Source organism: Aotus nancymaae, unplaced genomic scaffold (genome assembly GCF_030222135.1).
Source record: "Aotus nancymaae isolate 86718 unplaced genomic scaffold, 86718_ANA_hifiasm-v0.15.2.pri h1tg000008l, whole genome shotgun sequence".
NCBI classification, from domain to species: domain Eukaryota; kingdom Metazoa; phylum Chordata; class Mammalia; order Primates; family Aotidae; genus Aotus; species Aotus nancymaae.
Window position 1 is genome coordinate 53,419,382 of NW_026988419.1, and position 23,279 is coordinate 53,442,660.

The 23,279-nt window shown below is 37.5% G+C and overlaps 1 protein-coding gene across 1 annotated transcript in view; it reads left to right on the forward strand.

Moving 5' to 3' along the window:
- Positions 1 to 22,357, forward strand: part of SESTD1 (SEC14 and spectrin domain containing 1) — a 150,988-nt gene extending 128,631 nt beyond the window's left edge. The window contains exons 17-18 of the mRNA XM_021668950.2: positions 6,534 to 6,655; positions 15,035 to 22,357. Of these exons, the coding sequence (XP_021524625.2) occupies positions 6,534 to 6,655; positions 15,035 to 15,164 (252 nt within the window). The 3' untranslated portion in view covers positions 15,165 to 22,357. The remainder of the gene's footprint in view (positions 1 to 6,533; positions 6,656 to 15,034) is intronic.
- Positions 22,358 to 23,279: the final 922 nt, after the last annotated feature.

Here is a 23,279-nt window from a genome sequence, read left to right on the forward strand (position 1 = left end):
CCAACACCATTTATTAAACAGGGAATCCTTTCCCCATTGCTTGTTTTTGTCAGGTTTGTCAAAGATCAGATGGTTGTAGATGTGTGGTGTTGCCTCTGAGGCCTCTGTTATGTTCCATGGATCTATATCTCTGTTTTGGTACCAGTACCATGCTGTTTTGATTACTGTAGCCTCGTAGTATAGTTTGAAGTCTGGTAGTATGATGCCTCCAGCTTTGTTCTTTTTGCTTAGAATTGACTTGGCTATGTGGGCTCTGTTTTGGTTCCATATGAAGTTGAAGGTGGTTTTTTCCAGTTCTGTGAAGAAGGTCATTGGTAGCTTGATGGGGATAGCATTGAATCTATAAATTACTTTGAGCAGTATGGCCATTTTCACAATATTGATTCTTCCTAACCACGAGCATGGAATGTTTCTCCATCTGTTTGTGTCCTCTCTTATTTCATTGAGCAGTGGTTTGTAGTTCTCCTTGAAGAGGTCCTTTACATTCCCTGTTTGTTGTATTCCTAGGTATTTTATTCTCTTTGTAGCAATTGTGAATTGAAGTTCATTCTTCATTTGGCTCTCTTTAAATCTGTTATTGGTGTATAGGAATGTTTGTGATTTTGCACATTGATTTTGTATCTTGAGACTTTACTGAAGTTGCTTATCGTATCAGGAGATTTGGGGCTGAGACGATGGGGTCTTCTAAATATACAATCATGTCATCTGCAAATAGAGACAATTTGACTTCCTCCTTTACTATTTGAATACCCTTTATTTCTTTTTCTTGCCTGATTGTTCTGGCTAGAACTTCCAATACTATATTGAATAGGAGTGGTGAGAGAGGGCATCCTTGTCTAGTGCCAGATTTCAGAGGGAATGCTTCCAGTTTTTGCCCATTCAGTATGATACTGGCTGTTGGTTTGTCGTAAATGGTGTTTATTATTTTGAGATACGTTCCATCAATACCTAGTTTATTGAGGGTTTTTAGCATAAAGGGCTGTTGAATTTTATCAAAGGCCTTTTCTGCGTCAATTGAGATAATCGTGGTTTTTGTCTTTGGTTCTGTTTATGTGGTGAATTACATTTATAGACTTGCGTATGTTGAACCAGTCTTGCATCCCCAGAATGAAGCCTACTACTTGATCATGGTGGATAAACTTTTGATGTACTTTTGCAATCGGTTTGCCAGTATTCTGTTGAAGATTTTTGCATCTGTGTTCATCATGGATATTGGCCTGAAGTTTTTTTTTTGTTTTGTTTTTGTTTTTTTTTTTTGGAGATGGAGTTTTGCTCTTGTTACCCAGGCTGGAGTGCAATGGTGCAATCTCGGCTCACCGCAACCTCCGCCTCTTGGGTTCAGGCAATTCTCCTGTCTCAGCCTCCTGAGTAGCTGTGATTACAGGCACGTGCCACCATGCCCAGCTAATTTTTTGTATTTTTAGTAGAGACGGGGTTTCACCATGTTGACCAGGATGGTCTTGATCTCTTGACCTTGTGATCCACCCGCCTTGGTGAAGTTTTCTTTTCTTGCTGAATCTCTGCCGGGTTTTGGTGTCAGGATGATGTTGGTCTCATAAAATGATTTGTGAAGGATTCCCTCTTTTTGGATTATTTGGAATAGTTTCAGAAGGAATGGTACCAGCTCCTCTTTGTATGTCTGGTAGAATTCAGCTGTGAACCTGTCTGGACCTGGGCTTTTTTGGGTGGCAAGCTCTTAATTGCTGCCTCAACTTCTCCCCTTGTTATTGGTCTATTCACAGTTTCGACTTACTCCTGGTTTAGGCTTGGGAGGATGCAAGTATCCAGGAATTTATACATTTCTTCCAGGTTTACTAGTTTATGTGCTTAGAGTTGTTTGTAATAATCTTTGATGATGGTTTGAATTTCTGTGGAATCTGTGGTGATATCCCCTTTATCATATTTTATTGCATCTATTCGATTATTCTCTCTTTTCTTTTTTATTACTCTTGCTAGTGGTCTATTTTGTTGATCTTTTCGAAAAACCAGCTCCTGGATTTATTGATTTTTTTAAGGGTTTTTTGTGTCTCTATCTCCTTCAGCTCTGCTCTGATCTTAGTTATTTCTTGTCTTCTGCTACGTTTTGAGTTTTTTTGATCTTCCTCCTCTAGCTCTTTCAATTTTGACTATAGGGTGTCAATTTTAGATCTTTCCTTGCTTCTCACGTGGGCATTTATTGCTATATATTTTCCTCTAGACACTGCTTTAAATGTGTCCCAGAGATTTTGGTATGTTGTGTCTTCATTCTCGTTGGTTTCAAAGGACAACTTTATTTCTGCCTTCATTTCATTGTTTATCCAGTCAACATTCAAGAGTCAGTTGTTCAGTTTCCATGAAGCTGTGCGGTTCTGAGTTAGTTTCTGAATTCTGAGTTCTAACTTGATTGCACTGTTGTCTGAGAGAATGTTTGTTATGATTTCTGTTCTTTTGCATTTGCTGAGGAGTGATTTACTTCCAATTCAATTTTAGAATAGGTGTGATGTGGTGCTGAGAAGAATGTATATTCTGTTGATTTAAGGTGGAGAGTTCTGTAAATGTCTATTAGGTTTGCTTGGTCCAGATCTGAGTTCAGGTCCTGGATATCCTTGTTAATTTTCTGTCTTGTTGATCTGTCTAATATTGACAATGGGGTGTTAAAGTCTCCCAGTATTATTGTGTGGTAGTCTAAGTCTCTTTTAAGTCATTAAGAACTTGCTTTATGTATCTGGGTGCTCCTGTATTGGGTGCGTATATAGTTAGGATCATTAGCTCTTCTTGTAGCATGGATCCTTTTACCATTATGTAATGTCCTTCTTTGTCTCTTTTGATCTTTGTTAGTTTAAAGTCTTATTTTATCAGAGACTAGGATTGCAACTCCTACTTTTTTTTTTCTCTCCATTTGCTTGGTAGATCTTCCTCCATCCCTTTATTTTGAGCCTTTATGTATCCTTGCATGTGAGATGGGTTTCCTGGAAACAGCACAGCGATGGGTTTTGACTTTTTATCCAGTTTGCCAATCTGTGTCTTTTGATTGGGGCGTTTGGCCCATTTACATTTAGGGTTAATATTATTATATGTGAATTTCATCCTGCCATTTTGATGCTACCTGGCTGTTTTGCCCATTAGTTGATGCAGTTTCTTCATTGTGTCGATGCTGATTACCATTTGGTATGTTTTTGGAGTGGCTGGTACTGGTTGTTCATTTCTATGTTTAGTGCTTCTTTCAAGAGCTCTTGTAAAGCAGGCCTGGTGGTGATGAAATCTCTGAGTATTTGCTTGTTCATAAAGGATTTTATTTCTCCTTCACTTATGAAGCTTAGTTTGGCTGGTTATGAAATTCTAGGGTGAAAGTTCTTTTCTTTAAGGATGTTGAATATTGGCCCCCACTCTCTTCTGGCTTGTAGGGTTTCTGCTGAGAGATCTGCTGTGAGTCTGATGGGCTTCCCTTTGTGGGTAACCCGACCTTTCTCTCTGGCTGCCCTTAGCATTTTCTCCTTCATTTCAACCCTGGTGAATCTGACGATTATGTGCCTTGGGGTTGCTCTTCTTGAGGAATATCTTTGTGGTGTTCTCTGTATTTCTTGAACTTGAATATTGGCCTGCCTTGCTAGGTTGAGGAAATTTTCCTGGATAATATCCTGAAGAGTATTTTCCAGCCTGGATTCATTCTCTCGGTCACATTCAGGTACACCTATCAAACGTAAATTAGGTCTTTTCACACAGTCCCATATTTCTTGAAGACTTTATTCATTCCTTTTTACCCTTTTTTCTCTAATCTTGCCTTTTCGTTTTACTTCTTTGAGTTGATCTTCAACCTCAGATATCCTTTCTTCTGCTTGGTCAATTCAGCTGTTGAAACTTGTGTATGCTTCACGAAGTTCTCGTTTACTGTTTTTCAGCTCCATCAATTCACTTACATTCCTCTCTAAACTGTTTATTCTTGTTAGCATTTTGTCAAATCTTAATTTTCAGGGTTCTTAGTTCTTTGCATTAAGTTAGAACATGTTCTTTTAGCTCAGAGAAGTTTCTTATTACCTACTTTTTGAAGCCTGTTTCTGTCAATTCATCACACTCATTCTCCATCCAGCCTTGTTCCCTTGCTGGTGAGGAGTTGTGATCCCTTGGAGGAGGAGAGGCGTTCTGGTTTTGTGTGTTTTCATCCTTTTTGTGCTGGTTTCTTCCCATCTTTGTGGATTTATCCACCTGTCATCTTTGTAGTTGTTGACTTTCAGATTGGGTTTCAGAGTGGACGTCCTTTTTGTTGATGATGAAGTTATTTCTTTCTAGATTTTTAGTTTTCCTTCTAATAGGCCCCTCTGCTGTAGGACTGCTGAGGTCCACTCCAGGCCCTGCTTGCCTGGGGATCACCTGCAGTGGCTGCAGAACAGTAAGGGGTGCTGCCAGTTTCTTCTTCTGCTATCTTTGTCCCATAAGAATACCTGCCAGATGTCAGTCTGAGCTCTGCTTTATGAGGTGACTGTTTGGATATACAGGGGTCAGGGAGCTGCTTGAGGAGATGGTCTGTCCTTTATAGGAGCTCAAGTGCTGAGCTGTGAGCTCCGTTGTTGATTCAGAGCTGCTGGGCAGGTACGTTTAATAGTCTGCTGCTGCAGAACTCATAAATGCCTTTTTTTGTTCCCCAGGTGCTCTGTCCCGGGGAGTTAGGGCTTTATTTATAAGTTTCTGTCATACTGCTGCCTTTTTTCAGGGGTGCCCTGCCCAGTGAGGAGGCAGCCTAGTTACTGACTGCCTGCAGAGGTTTTGCTGAGCTGCCATGGGCTCCACCCAGCTGCCATGTGAACTTCCCCTGCAGTCCTGTTTATACAGGTACAGTTAGAACTGCCTCAGCAGTGGTGGCCCACCTTTGTAAAGGCGGACTCTCTCTGTAATGGTGGGCTGCCTTGGCAATGGTGGGCTGCCTCAGCAATGGCAGACTACCTCGGTAGTTGGGGACGGCCTTGGTAATGGCGGACGCCCCTTCCCCACAGAGCTGGACCATCCCAGGTTCAGCTGTGCTTGCTGTGAAACTCTCAATCCAGAGTGTTTCAGAGTGCTGTTTTTTTGTGGTGTGGAACTGCCTGAGCCTGATCACCTGGCTCCCTGCCTCAGACCCCCCCCTTTTTTTTTTTTTTTTTTTCAGTTGAACGAACAGGCGTCTCCCAGGTGTTCCAGTTGCCTGTTGAAAAGGCGCCAGGATCTGTGTGATTTCTCGTGTGGTGACCCACTGCGCCAGCTGAAACAGCTGCTCCGGCTGAAACAGCTGCTCCGGCTGAAACAACTGCACTGATATTCGTGGTGCTTTTTTGCCCGGGAATCTCCTGGCCTGGCTCCCTGTTTCAGTCCCCCTTTTTATCAGTTGAATGAGTGACTCTGTTTCCCAGGAGCTCCAATCGCCAGCTAAAATGGCGCCTCGACCCGTGTATTTTGTGCAGAGACCAGCCGTGGTGGCAACCCATGGGGCTCCTCTGCCTGGGAATCTCCTGGTTTGTGGGCAATAAAAATCCATCTGGAAATGTGGCATCCACTCACCTTGCACTCTTTCCCTGGGAGCTCCAATCCTGAGCTGCTCCTAATCAGCCATCTTGGATCCATCTCCTAGAATACTACTTTTAACTACCTTTTTATGAGTCATATAAGAACGAATAGAGTTGAGAAGGTTTTTAAATAGAAATTCATTCATTTCCATTTTTTTCTGTTACCTAGACATTGGTTATAATAAATTTGATTTAAATTTGATTTACTTAGGTTGTGCAAACAAAAGTAAATCAAGCATAAATAAATTAAGCATAAATATAAATAACCACAACTGTAAGCAAATTGTATAATGATTACAAAAATATCTAAATCTTGAGTTTTAAAATACAAAATTGTCTGTTCATGAGTAATGCTAAAGTAAACATGATTGGATGACAAAGTGTAATGTAAAAAAAAAGTTGTGATAATGAATACTTCTTTTTCTTCTCTCTCAAATTTAGCAGTTCTTTCTTGTAGTTTAATTTAAGTGATAATGGTTAAGGTGAAAATAATAAACAGTATCTCATCAAGGTTTATAGAGATTCTCATATTTGAATTATAACCTAATCATTTACATCAGTTAACTCAAGCCAGTAGATCAGTTGTTAAATATTATCATCTAGCTAGGTCGTCACATTAGTTACATGTGTGTACTCTGTTGTTTTTTATTTATAATATTTTTTCATTTGTAATGTCTTTATGTTCTTTGAGAACGGAGTCTATACCTCCTTCACCTTCCAGGCTGCTAAATAAACATAAAGTGAACTTATTTTTCAAATAGTAGTCTAGCATTTTCTTTCTTGGAAATCAGCATATTATTAGTAGGAATTATGTTATTATTTCATTTTGTTGTTTGAATTTCTTGAGCATTTAGCAATAATCAATCAATCTTATATCATGTACCTGAAGATGTTAAAAACAAAAAATGCCTTTATGTGAGCTTGATTCCATTTCTGTGTCTTTTTTTTTCCCTTCGGATTCTCTGAAACTGCAGATCTTTCTATATCTCTTGATTGATATTGCTCTTTTATTTGTTGCAGATTTTGCAGGACTGTCCAGAAGAGCCTGAAGCTATTAATGATGAGGAGCAATTTGATGAAATTGAAGCAGTTGGGAAATCACTTTTGGATAGATTAACTGTTCCTGTAGTTTATCCTGATGGGTATGGAGCATGTTCTTATAATTTTATTTTTTATTGATGTGGTCTTAAATTGAAATCATTAAAAGAGGAAATCTGTTCTTTAAAAAACTAAGTAAATTAGGTTTGGTCCACATCTTTAACTCCTACAATAAATTAGTTTAAAATGAAAAGAAATCCACACAACTCTTAGCCACAGTGATGGTACTTGCTGACATTGGATGTGTTGCTTCTTGACAACTTGTTGTAGAATGATCATTGACTAGATTAAGACACTGGGTTCTAGCCTTGGCTATAATAATAGGGAGTAGTGTGACTTGGGGCTTCATTCAGGAAAAGGAAGAGGGGACAAGGGACTAATGTTTATTGAGTTCATAATATATGCCAAGTACCAAGTGAAACACTTCACCTTCATTACTTTTGACCAAACAGGACCAGAACAGTATGATTATTCCTGATTTACAAATGAAGAAACTGATGCCCAGAGAGATTAAGTAAGGCTTTCAGGATTTCACAGCTTCTAAGTGATAGAGTAAGGATACAATCTCAGGTCTCTCTAGCTCCAAACCCATTCCCTTTGCACTGAGCTATATGGCATTCTAACTTCTTTATGTGTGAAGGGATGGGGTCCTGATTTTCTTACGTCTTTCCATTTCAAATAATAGTCAATTCTAAAAACATGAAATAATCTGATGCAAAATAAATGGACCAGGAAAAAAATCAGGAGGAGCTTTATCCTAGGTGATTTAGACCTGATTCTTAGTGAAAATAATTTAGAGATAATCCAGAGGATATTTAATTCAAATGATAAGAGTAACCAAACCATTAAATAAAAATGTAAGTATCCTTAACATTGTGGTATAGTGGGATGAGTGCATCTGTGGACTCTGGAGCCAGCGCTCTCAGTTCCACCACTTACTCACTACAGCACCTTGGGCAAGCCACTTAACCTCTTTGTGCCTCAACTCCCTCATCTAAAAACAGCAATGTAACACTCATACCTCCTCAGGTTATGCGGGTGGGGAAATTACCTGAGCTAAATAAATATACAGTACTTAAAACAGATCTGACTCATAATAAGCACTGCTACTACTGTGCCATGATCTTGCAGTGATTATTTGGGATTGATATTGAAAAGATGGCATTTTTTTCCCTTGAAAGAATATTCATAGTCTATATTTATGTAATCTCAAGCCATGCCTAAACTTGAACAATCAAAAAGTAGCCTACAGTCACCTAAAGTCGTATTATACATCTCCAATAAAAGAGACAAAATTCAACTAGTAACAAAATTATAGGCGTGCTTCTTATAGTTACATTTCAGGACCCCTTACCCTCCCTGATTCTGACATTTCACAGCCAGTTGTCACACAGTCTCCTCTTCTACCCATGTCAGCCTAGGAGCACCTCTCCCTGGTCTGCTTGCTTCAGCTTCTCATCTGTGTTTCACAAACAGCCCATGGGTCATTTCCTCATCTTTTTAAGATAAAAGAATGATAGTACTGTATATTCAAATTTCACAAATACCCACCTTTAATATTTTGGAATTGCCATTTTATTCCATTTTATATTCATATTAAAATTTATGTATATCTCTTTTAGATATTTTGCTAAATTAATTAAATATTATGCAAAGTTGTGTATAATGTTCTCCATAATTGCTAATATGATGGTAATCTGTGTCATGTAAAGTTTGTTTGGCAGGTTATACAGATTTGTCTTTTATACCATCTCCTGGTAAAATAAAAGAGATTAATGATCTCTCTGGATTCACTGCACGAAGACTTAGTGTCAAATTCTGGTTTTTCCCTGTGTGACGTTGCTTACATCATTTAACTTCCTAGGCTCTACATTTCTGATCTAAAAAATAAAGAGATTAACCTGGAATTTCTAAAGTTCACACAGTAGCTGGGCAGAGCCCATGGCAGCTCAGCAACACCTCTGCTGGCAAACTGTGACTAGGCTTCCTCTTTGCTAGGCAGGGCATCTCTGAAAAAGGCAGCAGCATGTCAGGAACTAATAAAGCCCCACCTTCCCAGCGCAGAGCACCTGGGAAAAAAAGGTGGTTATGAGTTCCGCTGCAACAGACTTAAACGTACCTGCCCAGCAGCTCTGAACAGAGCTCACAGCTAAGGGACAGACTGTCTTCTCAAGCAGCTTCTCAACCCCGTATATCCAGAGACACGTCATAAAGGAGAGCTCAGGCTGCCATCTGGCAGGTATCCTTCTGGGACAAAGATGATAACAGAAGAAGAAGCTGGCAGCAACCCTTACTGCTCTTCAGCTGCTGCAGGTGATCCCCAGGCAAGCAGGGGCTGGAGTAGACCTCAGCAGTCCTACAGCAGAGGGGCCTGTTAGAAGGAAAACTAAAAAAAACAGAAAGAAATAACTTCATCATCAACAAAAAGGACGTCCACACAGAGACTCCATCCGAAAGTCACCAACTACAAAGACCACAGGTAGATAAATCCACAAAGATGGGAAGAAACCAGCGCAAAAAGGATGAAAACACACAAAACCAGAACACCTCTCCTCCTCCAAGGGATCACAACTCCTCACCAGCAAGGGAACAAGGCTGGATGGAGAATGAGTGTGATGAATTGACACAGGCTTCAGAAAGTGGGGAGTAACAAACTTCTCTGAGCTAAAAGAACATGTTCTAGCCCAATGCAAAGAAACTAAGAACCTTGAAAAAAGGTTTGATGAAATGCTAACAAGAATAAACAGCTTAGAGAAAAATATAAGTGAATTGATGGAGCTGAAAAACACAACATGAGAACTTCGCGAAGCATATACAAGTTTCAATAGTCGAATCAACCAAGCAGAAGAAAGGATATCAGAGATTGAAGATCAATGAAATAAAACGAGAAGGCAAGATCAGAGAAAAAAGAGTGAAAAGAAATGAACAAAGACTCCATGAAATACAGGATTATGTGAAAAGAACTATCTACATTTGATAGGTGTACCTGAATGTGACGGAGAGAATGAATCCAAGCTGGAAAACACTCTTCAGGATACTATCCAGGAGAACTTCCCCAAACTAGGAAGTCACGCCAATATTCAAGTCCAGGAAATACAGAGAACAACATAAAGGTATTCCTCAAGAAGAGCAACCCCAAGGCACAAAATCGTCAGATTGACCAGGGTTGAAATGAAGGAGAAAATGCTAAGGGCAGCCGGAGAGAAAGGTCGGGTTACCCACAAAGGGAAGCCCATCAGACTCACAGCAGATCTCTCAGCAAAAATCCTGCAAGCCAGAATAGAATGGGGGCCAATATTCAACATCCTTAAAGAAAAGAACTTTCAACCTAGAATGTCATATCCAGCCAAACTAAGCTTCATAAGTGAAGGAGAAATAAAATCCTTTATGAACAAGCAATTGCTCAGAGATTTCATCACCACTAGGCCTGCCTTACAAGAGCTCCTGAAAGAAGCACTAAACATAGAAAGGAACAACCAATACCAGCCACTCCAAAAACGTACCAAATGGTAATGAGCATCGACACAATGAAGAAAGTGCATCAACTAACAGACAAAACAACCAGCTAGCATCAAAATGGCAGGATCAAATTCACACATAACAGTATTAACCTTAAATGTAAATGAGCTAAATGCCCCAATCAAAAGACACAGACTGGCAAATTGGATAAAAAGTCAAAACCTATCGGTGTGCTGTATCTAGGAAACCCAACTCACATGCAAGGATACACATAGGCTCAAAATAAAGGGATGGAGGAAGATTTACCAATTAATTGGAAAGTAAAAAAAAGTAGCAGTTGCAATCCTAGTCTCTGATAAAATAGACTTTAAACCAACAAAGATCAAAAGAGATAAAGAAGGGCATTACATAATGGTAAAAGGATCATTGCAACAAGAAGAGCTAACGATCCTAAATGTATACGCACACAATATAGGAGCGCCTAGATAAAAAAAAAAAAAAAAAAAAGGAACTTGCTTTATATAAGACAGAGTCTTCCTCTGTCACCAGGCACCAGGGTGGAGTGCAGTGGCATGCTCCTGGCTCACTGCAACCTCTGCTTCCCAGGTTCAAGCAATTCTCCTACCTCAGCCTCCTTAGTAGCTGGGACTACAGGCGCACGCCAGCACGCCCAGCTAATTTTTGTATTTTTAGTAGAGACGGGATTTCACCATGTTGGCCAGGATGGTCTCGATCTCTTGACCTTGTGATCCACCCACCTCAGCCTCACAAAGTGCTGGGATTACAGGTGTGAGCCACCACGCCCAGCCTATAAAGCAAGTTCTTAATGACCAACAAAGAGACTTAGACTCCCACACAATAATTGTGGGAGACTTTAACACTCCACTGTCAATACTAGACAGATCAACGAGACAGAAAATTAACAAGGATATCCAGGACGTGAACACAGATATGGACCAAGCAAACCTAATAGACATTTACAGAACTCACCACCCCAAATCCACAGAATATACATTCTTCTTAGCACCACATCACACCTACTCTAAAATGACCACATAATTGGCAGTAAATCACTCCTCAGCAAATTCAAGAGAATCGAAGTAATAACAAACAGTCTCTCAGACCACAGTGTAATCAAATTTGAACTCAGGATTCAGAATCTAACTCAGAACCACACAACTTCATGGAAACTGAACAACTGGCTCTTGAATGTTGATTAGATAAATGATGAAATGAAGGCAGATATAAAGATGTTCCTCAAAACCAACAAGAACGAAGACACAGTGTACCAGAATATCTGGGAGACATTTAAAGCGCAGTGTCTAGAGGGAAATTTATAGCAATAAATGCCCACATGAGAAGAAAGAAAAGATCTAAAACTGACACCCTATCATCAAAAGAGCTAGAGGAGCAAGATCAAAAAACTCAAAAGCTAGCAGAAGACAAGAAATAAGTAAGATCAGAGCAGAATTCAAGGAGATAGAGACACAAAAAACCCTTCAAAAAAATCAGTACATCCAGGAGATGGTTTTTTGAAAAGACCAACAAAATAGAACACAGCCAGATTAAAAAAAAAAAGAAAAGAGAGAAGAAGCAAATAGATGCAATGAAAAATGATAAAGGGATATCACTGCCATTTCCACAGAAATACAAACTACCATCAGAGGTCACTACAAACAACTCTATGCACATAAACCAGTAAACCCGAAAGAAATGGATAAATTCCTGGACACTTGCACCCTCGCAAGCCTAAACCAGGAAGACGTCAAAACCCTGAATAGACCAATAACAAGGGCTGAAGTTGAGGTAGCAGTTAATAGCCTACCAACCAAAAACAGCCCAGGTCCAGATGGGTTCACAGCCAAATTCTACCAGCCATACAAACAGGAGCTAGTACCACTCCTTCTGAAACTATTCCAAACAATCCAAAAAGAAGGAATCCTTCCCAGATCATTTTATGAGACCAACATCATCCTAATACCAAAATCCGGCAGAGACTCAACAAGAAAAGAAAGAAAACTTCAGGCCAATATCCATGATGAACACAGATGCAAAAATCTTCAATAAAATACTGGCAAACTGACTGCAACAGCACATCAAAAAGCTTATCCATCATGATCAGGCAGGCTTCATCCCAGGGATGCAAGGCTGGTTCAACATATGCAAGTCTATAAACATAATCCACCACACAAACAGAACCAAAGACAAAAACCACATGATTATTTCAATAGATGCAGAGAAGGCCTTCAACAGAATTCAACAGCCCTTTATGCTAAAAATTCTCAATAAACTAGGTATCGATAGAACGTATCTCAAAATAATAAAAGCTATTTACAACAAACCAACAGCCAATATCATAGTGAATGGGCAAAAACTGGAAGCATTCCCTCTGAAATCTGGCACTAGACAAGGATGCCCTCTCTCACCACTCCTATTCAATATAGTATTGGAAGTTCTAGCCAGAGCAATCAGGCAAGAAAAAGAAATAAATGGTATTCAGTTAGGATAGGAGGAAGTCAAATTGTCTCTATTTGCAGACGACATGATTGTATATTTAGAAGACCCTATCGTCTCAGCCCAAAATCTCCGGAAACTCTTAGCAACTTCAGCAGAGTCTCAGGATACAAAATCAATGTGCAGAAATCACAAGCATTCCTATACACCAATAACAGACTTAAAGAAAGCCAAATCAAGAACAAACTGCCATTCACAATTGCTACAAAGAGAATAAAGTACCTAGGAATACAACAGGATATAAAGAACCTCTTCACGGAGAACTACAAACCACTGCTCGAGGAAGTAAGACCAGACACAAATGGAAAAATACTCCATGCTCATGGTTAGGAAGAATCAATATTGTGAAAATGGCCATACTGCTCAAAGTAATTTACAGATTTGTTATCCCAATCAAGCTACCTATGTCCCTCTTCACAGAACTGGAAAAAACCACCTTCAACTTCATATGGAACCAAAGAGAGTCCACATAGCCAAGACAATTTTAAGCAAAAAGAACAAAGCTGAAGACATCACGCTACCTGACTTCAAACTATACTACAAGGCTACAGTAATCAAAACAGCATGGTACCAATACCAAAAAGATATAGACCAATGGAACAGAACAGAGACCTCAGAGGCAACACCACACATCTACAAATATCTGCTCTTTGACAAACCTGACAAAATCAAGCAATGGGGAAAGCATTCCCTGTTTAATAAATGGTGTTGGGAAAACTGGCTAGCCATGTGCAGAAAGCAGAAACTGGACCCCTTCCTGACACCTTACACTAAAATTAACTCCAGATATATTAAAGACATAAACCTAAGACCTAATACCATAAAATCCCTAGAAGAAAACCTAGGCAAAACCATTCAGGGCATAGGTATAGGCAAGGACTTCATGACTAAAACACCAAAAGCATTGGCAACAAAAACCAACATAGACAAATGGGATCTAATTAACCTCCAGAGTTTCTGCACAGCATAAGAAACAATCATTAGAGAGAACTGGAAACCAACAGAATGGGAAAAAATTTTTGCAATCTACCCATCCGACAAATGGCTAATATCCAGAATCTACAAAGAACTAAAACAGATTTACAAGAACAAAAACAAGCCCATTCAAAAGTGGGTGAAGGATATGAACAGACTCTTTTCAAAAGAAGATATAGATGAGGCCAACAAACATATGAAAAAATGCTCATCATCACTGGTCATTAGAGAAATGCAAATCAAAACCACATTGAGATACCATCTCATGCATTTAGAATGGTGATCATTAAAATATCTGTAGACAACAGATGCTGGAGAAGATGTGTTACACTATTGGTGGGAGTGTAAATTAGTTCAACCATTGTGGAAGACAGTGTGGCAATTCCTCAAGGACCTAGAAATAGAAATTCCATTTGACCCAGCAATCCCATTACTGGATATATATCCAAAGGATTATAAATCGTTCTATCATAAAGACACATACACATGTATGTTCATTGCGGCACTGTTTACAATAGCAAAGACCTGGAACCAACCCAAATGCTCATCGATGATAGACTGGACAGGGAAATTGTGGCACATATACATCATAGAATACTATGCAGCCATAAAAAACAATGAGTTTGTGTCCTTTGTAGGGACATGGATGAACCTGGAAACTATCATTCTCAGCAAACTGACACAAGAACAGAAAAATCAAACACTGCATGTTCTCACTCAGGCAGGGTCCATGAGAACACATGGACACAGGGAGGGGAGCATCATACACTGAGGTCTGTTGGTGGGGAATAGGGGAGGGACAGTAGGGGTAGGGAGGTCGGGGAGGGATAACATGGGTTGAAATGCCAGATATAGGTGATGACGATGGAGGCAGTAAACCACATTGCCATGTATGTACCTATGCAACAATCCTGCATGTTCTTCACATGTACCCCAGAACCTAAAGTGCAATAAAATGTATATATATGTAAATGAAGAAATCTTCCAGCTCTAAAAATACTCTGTGAATCTGAATACAGTATTTGTGATTAGAATAAAATTAATGATTTTATCTGTTAATGTACCAAACAATGTCATAACATTAAGAAGAATATTTATTTTCCTTGCCAGCTGTATAGAAAAGTGGTGTCCTCAGCCAGTAGCACTTAAGTACACGTACAAATTTTATGTTTGTATATGCTTCAGAACCCACATATTTAAAATGTTTCATGGTTCAGTTTGTTGCTGTTATCATAAGTACACATGATACAACTTTTATACCTCTAATATATGTATTTTATGCGATTTAAAAAAAATGTTTTTTTTCCTGCTGAATTTCCTGCTCAAAGATAAACTATGATCACAGATGAACTGATATTTACACATAGGCGATCTCTTGTGGATTTTTTTATGGTAAATTTTTGCTTCTGTTTGTATTCACTGCAGTTAATGGATTTGTATTAATCTGAGGTTTCTCTGTGTGTTTTGATTTTTAGAACTGAACAATATTTTGGGAGTCCAAGTGACATGGCTTCTACTGCAGAACACATCAGAGACAGGATGAAACTAGTTAGTCTCAAAAGGCAGCAGCTGAGACATCCTGAAATGGTGACCACAGAGAGCTAATAGACGCCAGCTACCTACAGATTTGCAGTTCGTAATCCCGCATGTTGTCAATATAATATATAGCATTAGCCACAACACATTAAGATGCATTTCACAGCCAGAATAAGCCTCATCTTTTCATGACATTTCTCTCTACATGTTAACACCTTGCTACTACTAAGGCATAATTATTTAACATGCTTCGAGGCTATAAACTCCAAGTATCTTAAAAGAAGGAACTATAAACATTGCACTGAAAACTTGCTTTAAAGCTTTATCTGACCTGTCAGTTTGTAGATGAACAACTGATAATAAGCTTTGAATGGTGCTAATAAGAGTAGGAGTTATCTCTATTTAAAAAAAAAAAAAAAAAGTTTGCCCTTCCTCCACAGGTGATTTAGTAAATTTAGACAGTAGTTAAACTCTTATTAGTAGACAGTGGTGTCCTCAAAATTTTACTTTGTAATTCTTCAGAATTGATTATTTTTATTGTGTCAATATGGAGAAAACCTTTCAGATCTTTGATATATCATAGTCATTAAAAGACCTTTTCTTATTTGTATTGATAATGTATTAAAAGTTGTTTGTGCTTAATAAAAGACTTCTTTAAGCATCTTATTTAATTTAGTAGTTACATCCTATTTCCAAATATGAGTGCCTTATTTAAAAGGGCATTCTTAGGACTGTGAGGATGGTTTAGTATTTGTTTTTTCATGGTGGTTGCATGTATTTTAGATAAGAAATTCATATGTAAGCATGTATATATAATAAATAAGCATGTTTTATCATGAAAAATTATTGTGAAGAACAATTTAGATCTTTAAGAACTTATTAATAATGGAATACTATTTCTAATTTTTCTCTTCTTCAACTTGAAAAATATTCTCAAAATTATTAACTACCCTGAAGATACTTTGTCTTTAGGGGAGGAGGGCTGAGGAAGAAGGCATACATAATTACTTCAGTGTAATCCTTTATAGCAAAGTAATCTTTCTAGAACTAAAATAGCAATTGTTAGTAAAATTTAGTTTCTCATTATAGTCTAAAAGCAAAATAAATTCTGAAGTAGTCCAATAACAGAACTGTATGACTCCTTTAGAAATAAAATTTATCATGAAATGCTAGTGCTTTTAAGTTTGTATTAAGTTTAAATGGTAAAATGCAAATATAATTTAAATTTTGTGTATTTTTATTTCAGAAAATGCTTTTTAAAAGATTAAAAATTATTTTTTAGGCTTGTAGTCATTACAAAAGTATAAACGAGTTGTATACTGGTTCCTTTTGTGGTCTAAAAACATGTTGAAGTAACCTTCAATGCAAAAAAAACACCTCCTTCTTAACCTGTTAGTTTTTCCAGCCTTCTTCACTGATATACTTCTTGGAGAATCCACATCCAGTGCCCCTACATCTTCACCACTCGCTACGCAGCACCTTGCAGTCTGGTTTTACACAGCACTCTAATGAAACCTTTCTTTTGAAAGTCAACAATGGGCTCCCAGTTACCAAACTGAATGGTTTCCTCTGTCTGAATCCCTTACCCTTTTCTCTCTGCAACATTTATACCATTGAGCAACCTTCCTAGACAGTGTCTCCTTCCTTGAAGATGCTATCCTCTGAAATAACTGTCAGTGCAGTCGCATAACCCTTAATAAGATGTGCCTGCTGAACATGTGCTGTCTCAGATCCTGTCCTTAGAATGCTTTTGGCTCTTTTCTAGGTATCTCATCCTTATGGTTGTTATTTTATACCAATGTTCTGGATTACATATCTGGTCCAGAAATCTAGACTTGTACTTCTTTTTAATTGCCTACTTGACATTTCAACCTGGATTAAAGATTTACCATATTTATGACCTTTCCCTCCCAATACAGTTTGGGTTAATGGTGCAGCCTTTTTTCTAGTCAAATGTGCCAGGAAATCTAGGGCAAAGTTCAACTGCTCCCTCTTGTCTTATGTGGCTGCTGCTTCTGAGAACATCCAGGAAGTTCTTTCTATACTTAATAATCCTCTCACTCCTTTGGGGCTTTACTGCTATGAATATGAACTTTTGTGACTATTCATTTCAGTCTTCATGATGGTGCTAGTCACATTCTACAGTTTATGTCTGTACCCACTAAACTCTTTTAAGGAAAGGAATCTTGCCTTCTCCTATTCCCAGTCTTGCTCATGCATAACAGATGCCCAGTCCTCCTAAATATGAATGCTGTATTATAGGCATTAGTAATAATCCCTGTTATATTGCAGTCTGAAGTATGTTTTAAACATACTTATTTTTTAAAGTTAGAACTGACTTACAAGTGAATCTATTCACAAGGAAGTCATTTGGTATTTTAGATACTTAGACACTAACTACTCTAGATATTTAGTTATATTCAGTAACTAAATATCAATACTCCATATCTGTTTCTTCTACTGAATTTCAGAGTAGTTAGAATATTTTTATTAAGATTTTGCTAGAAAGGAACTGGTTTGTTAGTAATTCTACCATCAACTCATGGAGTTATAATTGCCAAATGAGTTAATTTTTATATACCTTAAGCTATCCTGCCTACAAAAAGAGTAAAATAAGGCAGGATCCATAAATATTATTTGTAAATTGAGTGTTTCACGTGAGGCCACATAGGATTTTAACATAATGAATATTGTTGCTCTTCATCTGTACATTTGCTGCTACTTTCATATGTGTATCTGTACATACACAGAGTTATGAATGAAAATCTAGTAATGCCCTAATGGGACTTTTTTCCATAGGGAGTTCACTTAAAGTGAACATGTGAAAGAAGTGACTGCAGTGTTTGAAATCACAAGCTGTTTCTATGTCATAAATTAACATTGGCCTGCAAATAAAACTTTGAAAGAACCACTCATTTCTAATTGGCTTATGTCACAACCTCCCACATTCCTTTAGCCCATCTCAGGGAATTATTGAAGTGTTGGCAGGGCTAGTTTTATTTCATTTTTTTGTTTGTTTTTTGGTGGTGGTTTTTTTTTTGGTTTGAGGGATTTGTTTTTGTTATTTTTCTTTTGTCTTCTTGTTTGCTCCTGTGTAAGCTTAATATATAATGGCACTTTTGGCATCTGTTCTTCACACATACCTAACTCAGCAGAGTTATGATGCAAAAATGGTAACTTCATTTTAGGTCAAATTGGCTTTGTTCCCAGTCCTCATTGTTGGTGACTTTTTAGAGTGACTCATTGGTGATGATGAAACTGTTCAGCCTGCCAGCTGGGATACTGATGGCAGGTGTAGGCTTCATTGCTAGGTAGAATATTGGATACTTCTCACTTTATAGAAATTTACATTGGCTGCTGCTCCCAGTGTTAGCTAGTCTTAACGTGTTTGTTATTTCATTATCTTATTAGTTGACATATGGAGTGGTATTATTACTGGTATCATACTCCGTAGTATGAGCATGACAATTAAGTTACCTTACTGATAGTGATGAGTAAACCGTATTCTCTGATCTAAACACATTATTACCAATGTGATTATAAAGTTAGCTGAATCTATCTCACTATGTGGTCTACATTCGAAGAAATAATTTAGAATTCTCATTACAGTGTAAGGTACTTGCCAGTAGAGATTGGGCATTATTATATACTCCCCTCTTTCTCACATCCTACCCAAAGTACACAAGGCCATAGTAAATTACTGTTACTACTAAAAACTAAACATACTGTGGCTGCTGATGTCCTTTACATCTTCAGCCTATAGGGAATGGTACAGGCAGAAACAAACACCAGTAAGTATATTATCATCAGTAGTGAGATCTGTATGATTAGGACATCTTTGCTTAAGCCCCCAAAGAAAAATTCTCTAGCATTAAAAACATGGCTGAACATAGCTTAACAGTTAACCTAATTAGTAGACTTATTTTTAACTTTCAATCCTAAAAATGAAAAGCTTTAGTTGGGAGTAGAAAATACACTTTGCTGGTATACACAGCAACAAAAACCCTGATGAGGTAAAATGAAGTCAAAACTTAACATTTGACATTATTTGACTTCCCTGCATGCTACTGAAAAGTCTAGGTTTAGCTAAGAAGCATAAATAATGCAAGACTGATAGAGAAAAGAACATACAAAACAAGAACTGGAATGAATATAATGGAAAGTGTTTGGAGCTTAAATACTTGGCTTCAAAAATCTGGCTTTGCCATTTACTGTGATCTTAGTTAAAAAGAAATCTGAATTTATCTGGGGCTGTAAAATAGTGAAATACCAATTTCAAGAATAAAATATGATAGAAAGAAGTGTCGAAACCAAAATATCAAGAAATAGAATGGAAGGTATCATTGCTATAACTATTTTTTCCAGATAGAAAATAGAGTATTCTTTATTCTTTCTGTTGTCCCACATGACAAGCATGGCATGGTGAGGAAATGGCACATTGCTTATGTTCACCCCACCTTACCTCCACCACCCCTTCACCCTCACCTCCAGTTTACTGGTGTATCAGAATGTATGTTCAGAATTACACACTGAAGATACAAAAGATATAATTGGTAAGCTTATCAGTAAATAACAAGACTTTGACATCTGATAAATTAGCTGTTTTTATGGGAAGATAATAGACCAGCAAGATGGAAAACAAGTGATGAGTATCATCTGTTTTGAGATTGATAGACACAAGTAAAAGGAAGTCATACTAGGAATGGGTATTATTAGTGAGTGAGCACCAACCAGTAGATACAAGAGCATAAATCTGTTATTTATGAAGTATCCCAATATTGAGGTAAAAAGAACAAAGCATGACAAGACCACAATTAGTGCTGTTATGGTAAGAGAGGAGCAGTCTCTAGGTAAACGCAGGCAGTGATGACTGATCCTGTAATAGGGGCATAGAACTGAGGACACTCTGTGAGCTGGCATAAATACAGGGGAGTCTTTAAGACTGAAAGAGGTCTATGGCACTTAATATGACTCAACGTCACTGCAGAATTTTCAAGCAAACATGAAAGCTTGAGAATAAACACTAGTCCCTGTACTTCAGGAAAAATCAGAACCTGTACTAGGAACATGAAGAACTTAGAGATCAAAAGACAGCCAGAACTGTGACGAAAGATTATTTTTGTTAGAGAACTTTATGAGGCTATATATGTAATTCCTATATGTAATTTTATAGGAATTCTTAACTGAAAATAGTTACCAACTGCTAGTTATCAGGAGCAGTGGTATTAGGGATTTTAACTTAGGCATGTAGAAAACTCTGACAAAAGGGCTATTGAACTCAAGCCAGTTCCCAGTGAATCTCCAGGAGGCACCTTAGAAGTCTTTCCAAGCTGAATACCATGTCTTTAGGGTGTCCAAATGTGTCTGTCTTTGGGGAGAAATGAGAGATGATTGAATGCCATTCCACTCAGAACACAGCGGCCCATTCACTGTGACCAAGCCTCTAATCTTTTCTATTACAGTTTCAGATTCTTTTTTATCTGGAAGTTAGGGTAAATAAAAAATCTATGTTTGATTTTTTCTCTTAGGAATGTTTTCTTATCTTAACTCTATGTTATCTGTATGGCCAAAAATTTGCTCAGAATATATCATCAACATATATATATAATATTTGTAAAGGTGTGAGAGGATCAAAATATCACTTTGACAATTATAAACCAGAGTAGGTTTGAGAACGATTGCTCACATCATACTTAGGAATATTCTTTCAGAAGCCTTTAAGAGAAATTTATTTCTCAATGGACACTTAGAGGAATTTGATGATTATACTGTCATAAGATCAATAATGAAATTTTCAGCAACATTATTTGGTAAACATTACACCCTATATTTTTACCCAAAATTTTGCTAATGAAAATTTTCAAATATGTAAAAAAGTTAAAATAATTTGATAGTGTACTCACTAGATGCTAATTAGCATTACCTGTACTTGCTTTGTCACATACTCATTCATCAGTTCATATTATCTTGGATGCATTTTAAATTGCATATCATTAGCTAGAGTTTATTGTTGGCTTAATTTTTTACTTCATATTAGCATACAATGAAGTGCATAGGACTTATGTGTTCACTGAGGCTTGGCAAATGCATATATTGCTATGGAAATATGAAACATCACCACCCTAAAACTATATAGATTCACACAACATGTAAGTTTTTCTACAGGCTTCACTTTTTTAAATTTCTGTTTGTTTTTTATTGCTGAGTAGTATTCCACTGTATGACAATATTATAGTTTGCTTATCTAATTTCCTATTGATAGATACCTGGGCTGTTTCCAGGATTGGCAATTATAAATAAAGCTGCTATGATCATTCTTATGTAAGTCTATGTGAACATAGGTTTTCATTTCTTTGCAGTAAATTCTTTGGATTACAATTGCTGGGTCACAGGGTAGTTTTAAAAGAAACTGCCATACCTTTTTCCAGTGCAGCTTTGTTATGCCCTCTATTTTATATTTTGATGTGCATAATGGTGTAAACTATTTTTATGATCCACATTAAAATATTAGAAAAAGTGAGTTTGGGATAACAAAGGCATTGTTCATGGTGGAGGATGACAATTGGTGTTATTTGAGGAAAGCAAAGGCCTGTCTGCCCCAAACGGCTCCTCAAGGGCTTCCTATGCCTGAAACTTTAGCAATATTTCACTCCTTGTGTTATGTTAACTAGAAGAAACAGCACTGGTTTGTTTATGTTACTAACTTTCGCCACCCGTTTTCAGTAAGTAAAGTAAGACTTATCATTGAACAGAAAGGGCTATTTTGTGATGTGGTTGAGGGGGTAGTGGAAAGCATGTGTTGCTAAGAAGTCCCAGGTTCAGCAATGTGAAAGAGCCACCTGGGCAGGGAAGTCCCCCACATGGTGGTCAGAAAAGCAGAAAACGGGGTGGGAAGAATTCTACCTCACAGTTTTGCATAGGGGATAGCTATGCTTTTACAGGACATTTTAGCCTTTAAAAATAATATTTTCAATATTGTCTCTTTATTCAGTATCACCCAGCTGTAGTTCTTTCACACTCTGATGACTTTCTTATCCACTGTTTTACCTCTCCCAGCTATTCTATTACATGCAGCAGTCACCTGTATTAGTCTATAAAATTATAATCATATGTATGTTTCTAATGCTCTTTTTCAAAAATATTTATGTATGGTTTATTCAATTTTTCCTATTAAAATTTTAAGGGCTGGGAAATTTGGCTTCTACTGTAAATCCTTATAATGTTCCACAGATTGTAAATATGCAATAAAAATGTTAAAAACTGTAATGGCAGCAAGTTTGGATATGTATTTCTTTGATATATTGTCACTTTGGACAATAAGTTTGATTTGTATTAATAAAAATTGTTCACAAAATCTAGGGAGAATTAAGTCACACTGGTATCTATAAAATAATCTGATGAATTCTGCATCTTTGAATCAATTCGAATTATTTTTTGCAAAGTTTACGTTTCTTCTAACAATATTATGTAAAACCTTTGATTAAATCAAAAATGTAATTTGTATATTCTGAAATAACCTGGAGTCTTAGAAGACGGAGGCTTCTCCTTCCCTCGCCTGTGACCCCAACGCCCCTTCCCACAGGCGTAGCACAGAAGTTCAGTGCTTCCTCTAGGTCTTGTGGTGGTGTCAGAAATAGGTTCTCACCATAATAGATAGTGGTTAAATTTCCTTTGTTCCTGCCGAGAAGTCCATTTTTAAGGCATAAAAGATGAAGGTGTATTTGGGGATGGTGGAAGCCTATTAGAACAAAGCTATGTTTAAAATAACAAAATCATATTATCCTATGAACAATAGCAGTTCCAGAATGGCTACCAGGGATTTTGGATTGCCAGAGTTTGGAAATTGGCAAGGCTTATACCTTGTCCAATGAAGTTAATTTGAGTGACAGCTAAACATACAAGCAAAATATATATATAAAAGACAATGTACAATTGTTATTAATAGATATTTTTACTTTACAAGTTAGGGTATCCACCCCATCTCTAGATTTTCCATTAGATGCTTCATGTATCCACAAACCTGTTTCAAACCATTGAAGTAATCTTACCATTGTGCTTGGTCAAAATAAAATTGGGAGAAAATGTGAATGAGTCAGTAGCAGCACTTAACATTCCTGTCTTTTTAATACATTTTATTCTTGTATTTAGAACATTTTCAGAATAGGAGTATCAGCTCTACTAATT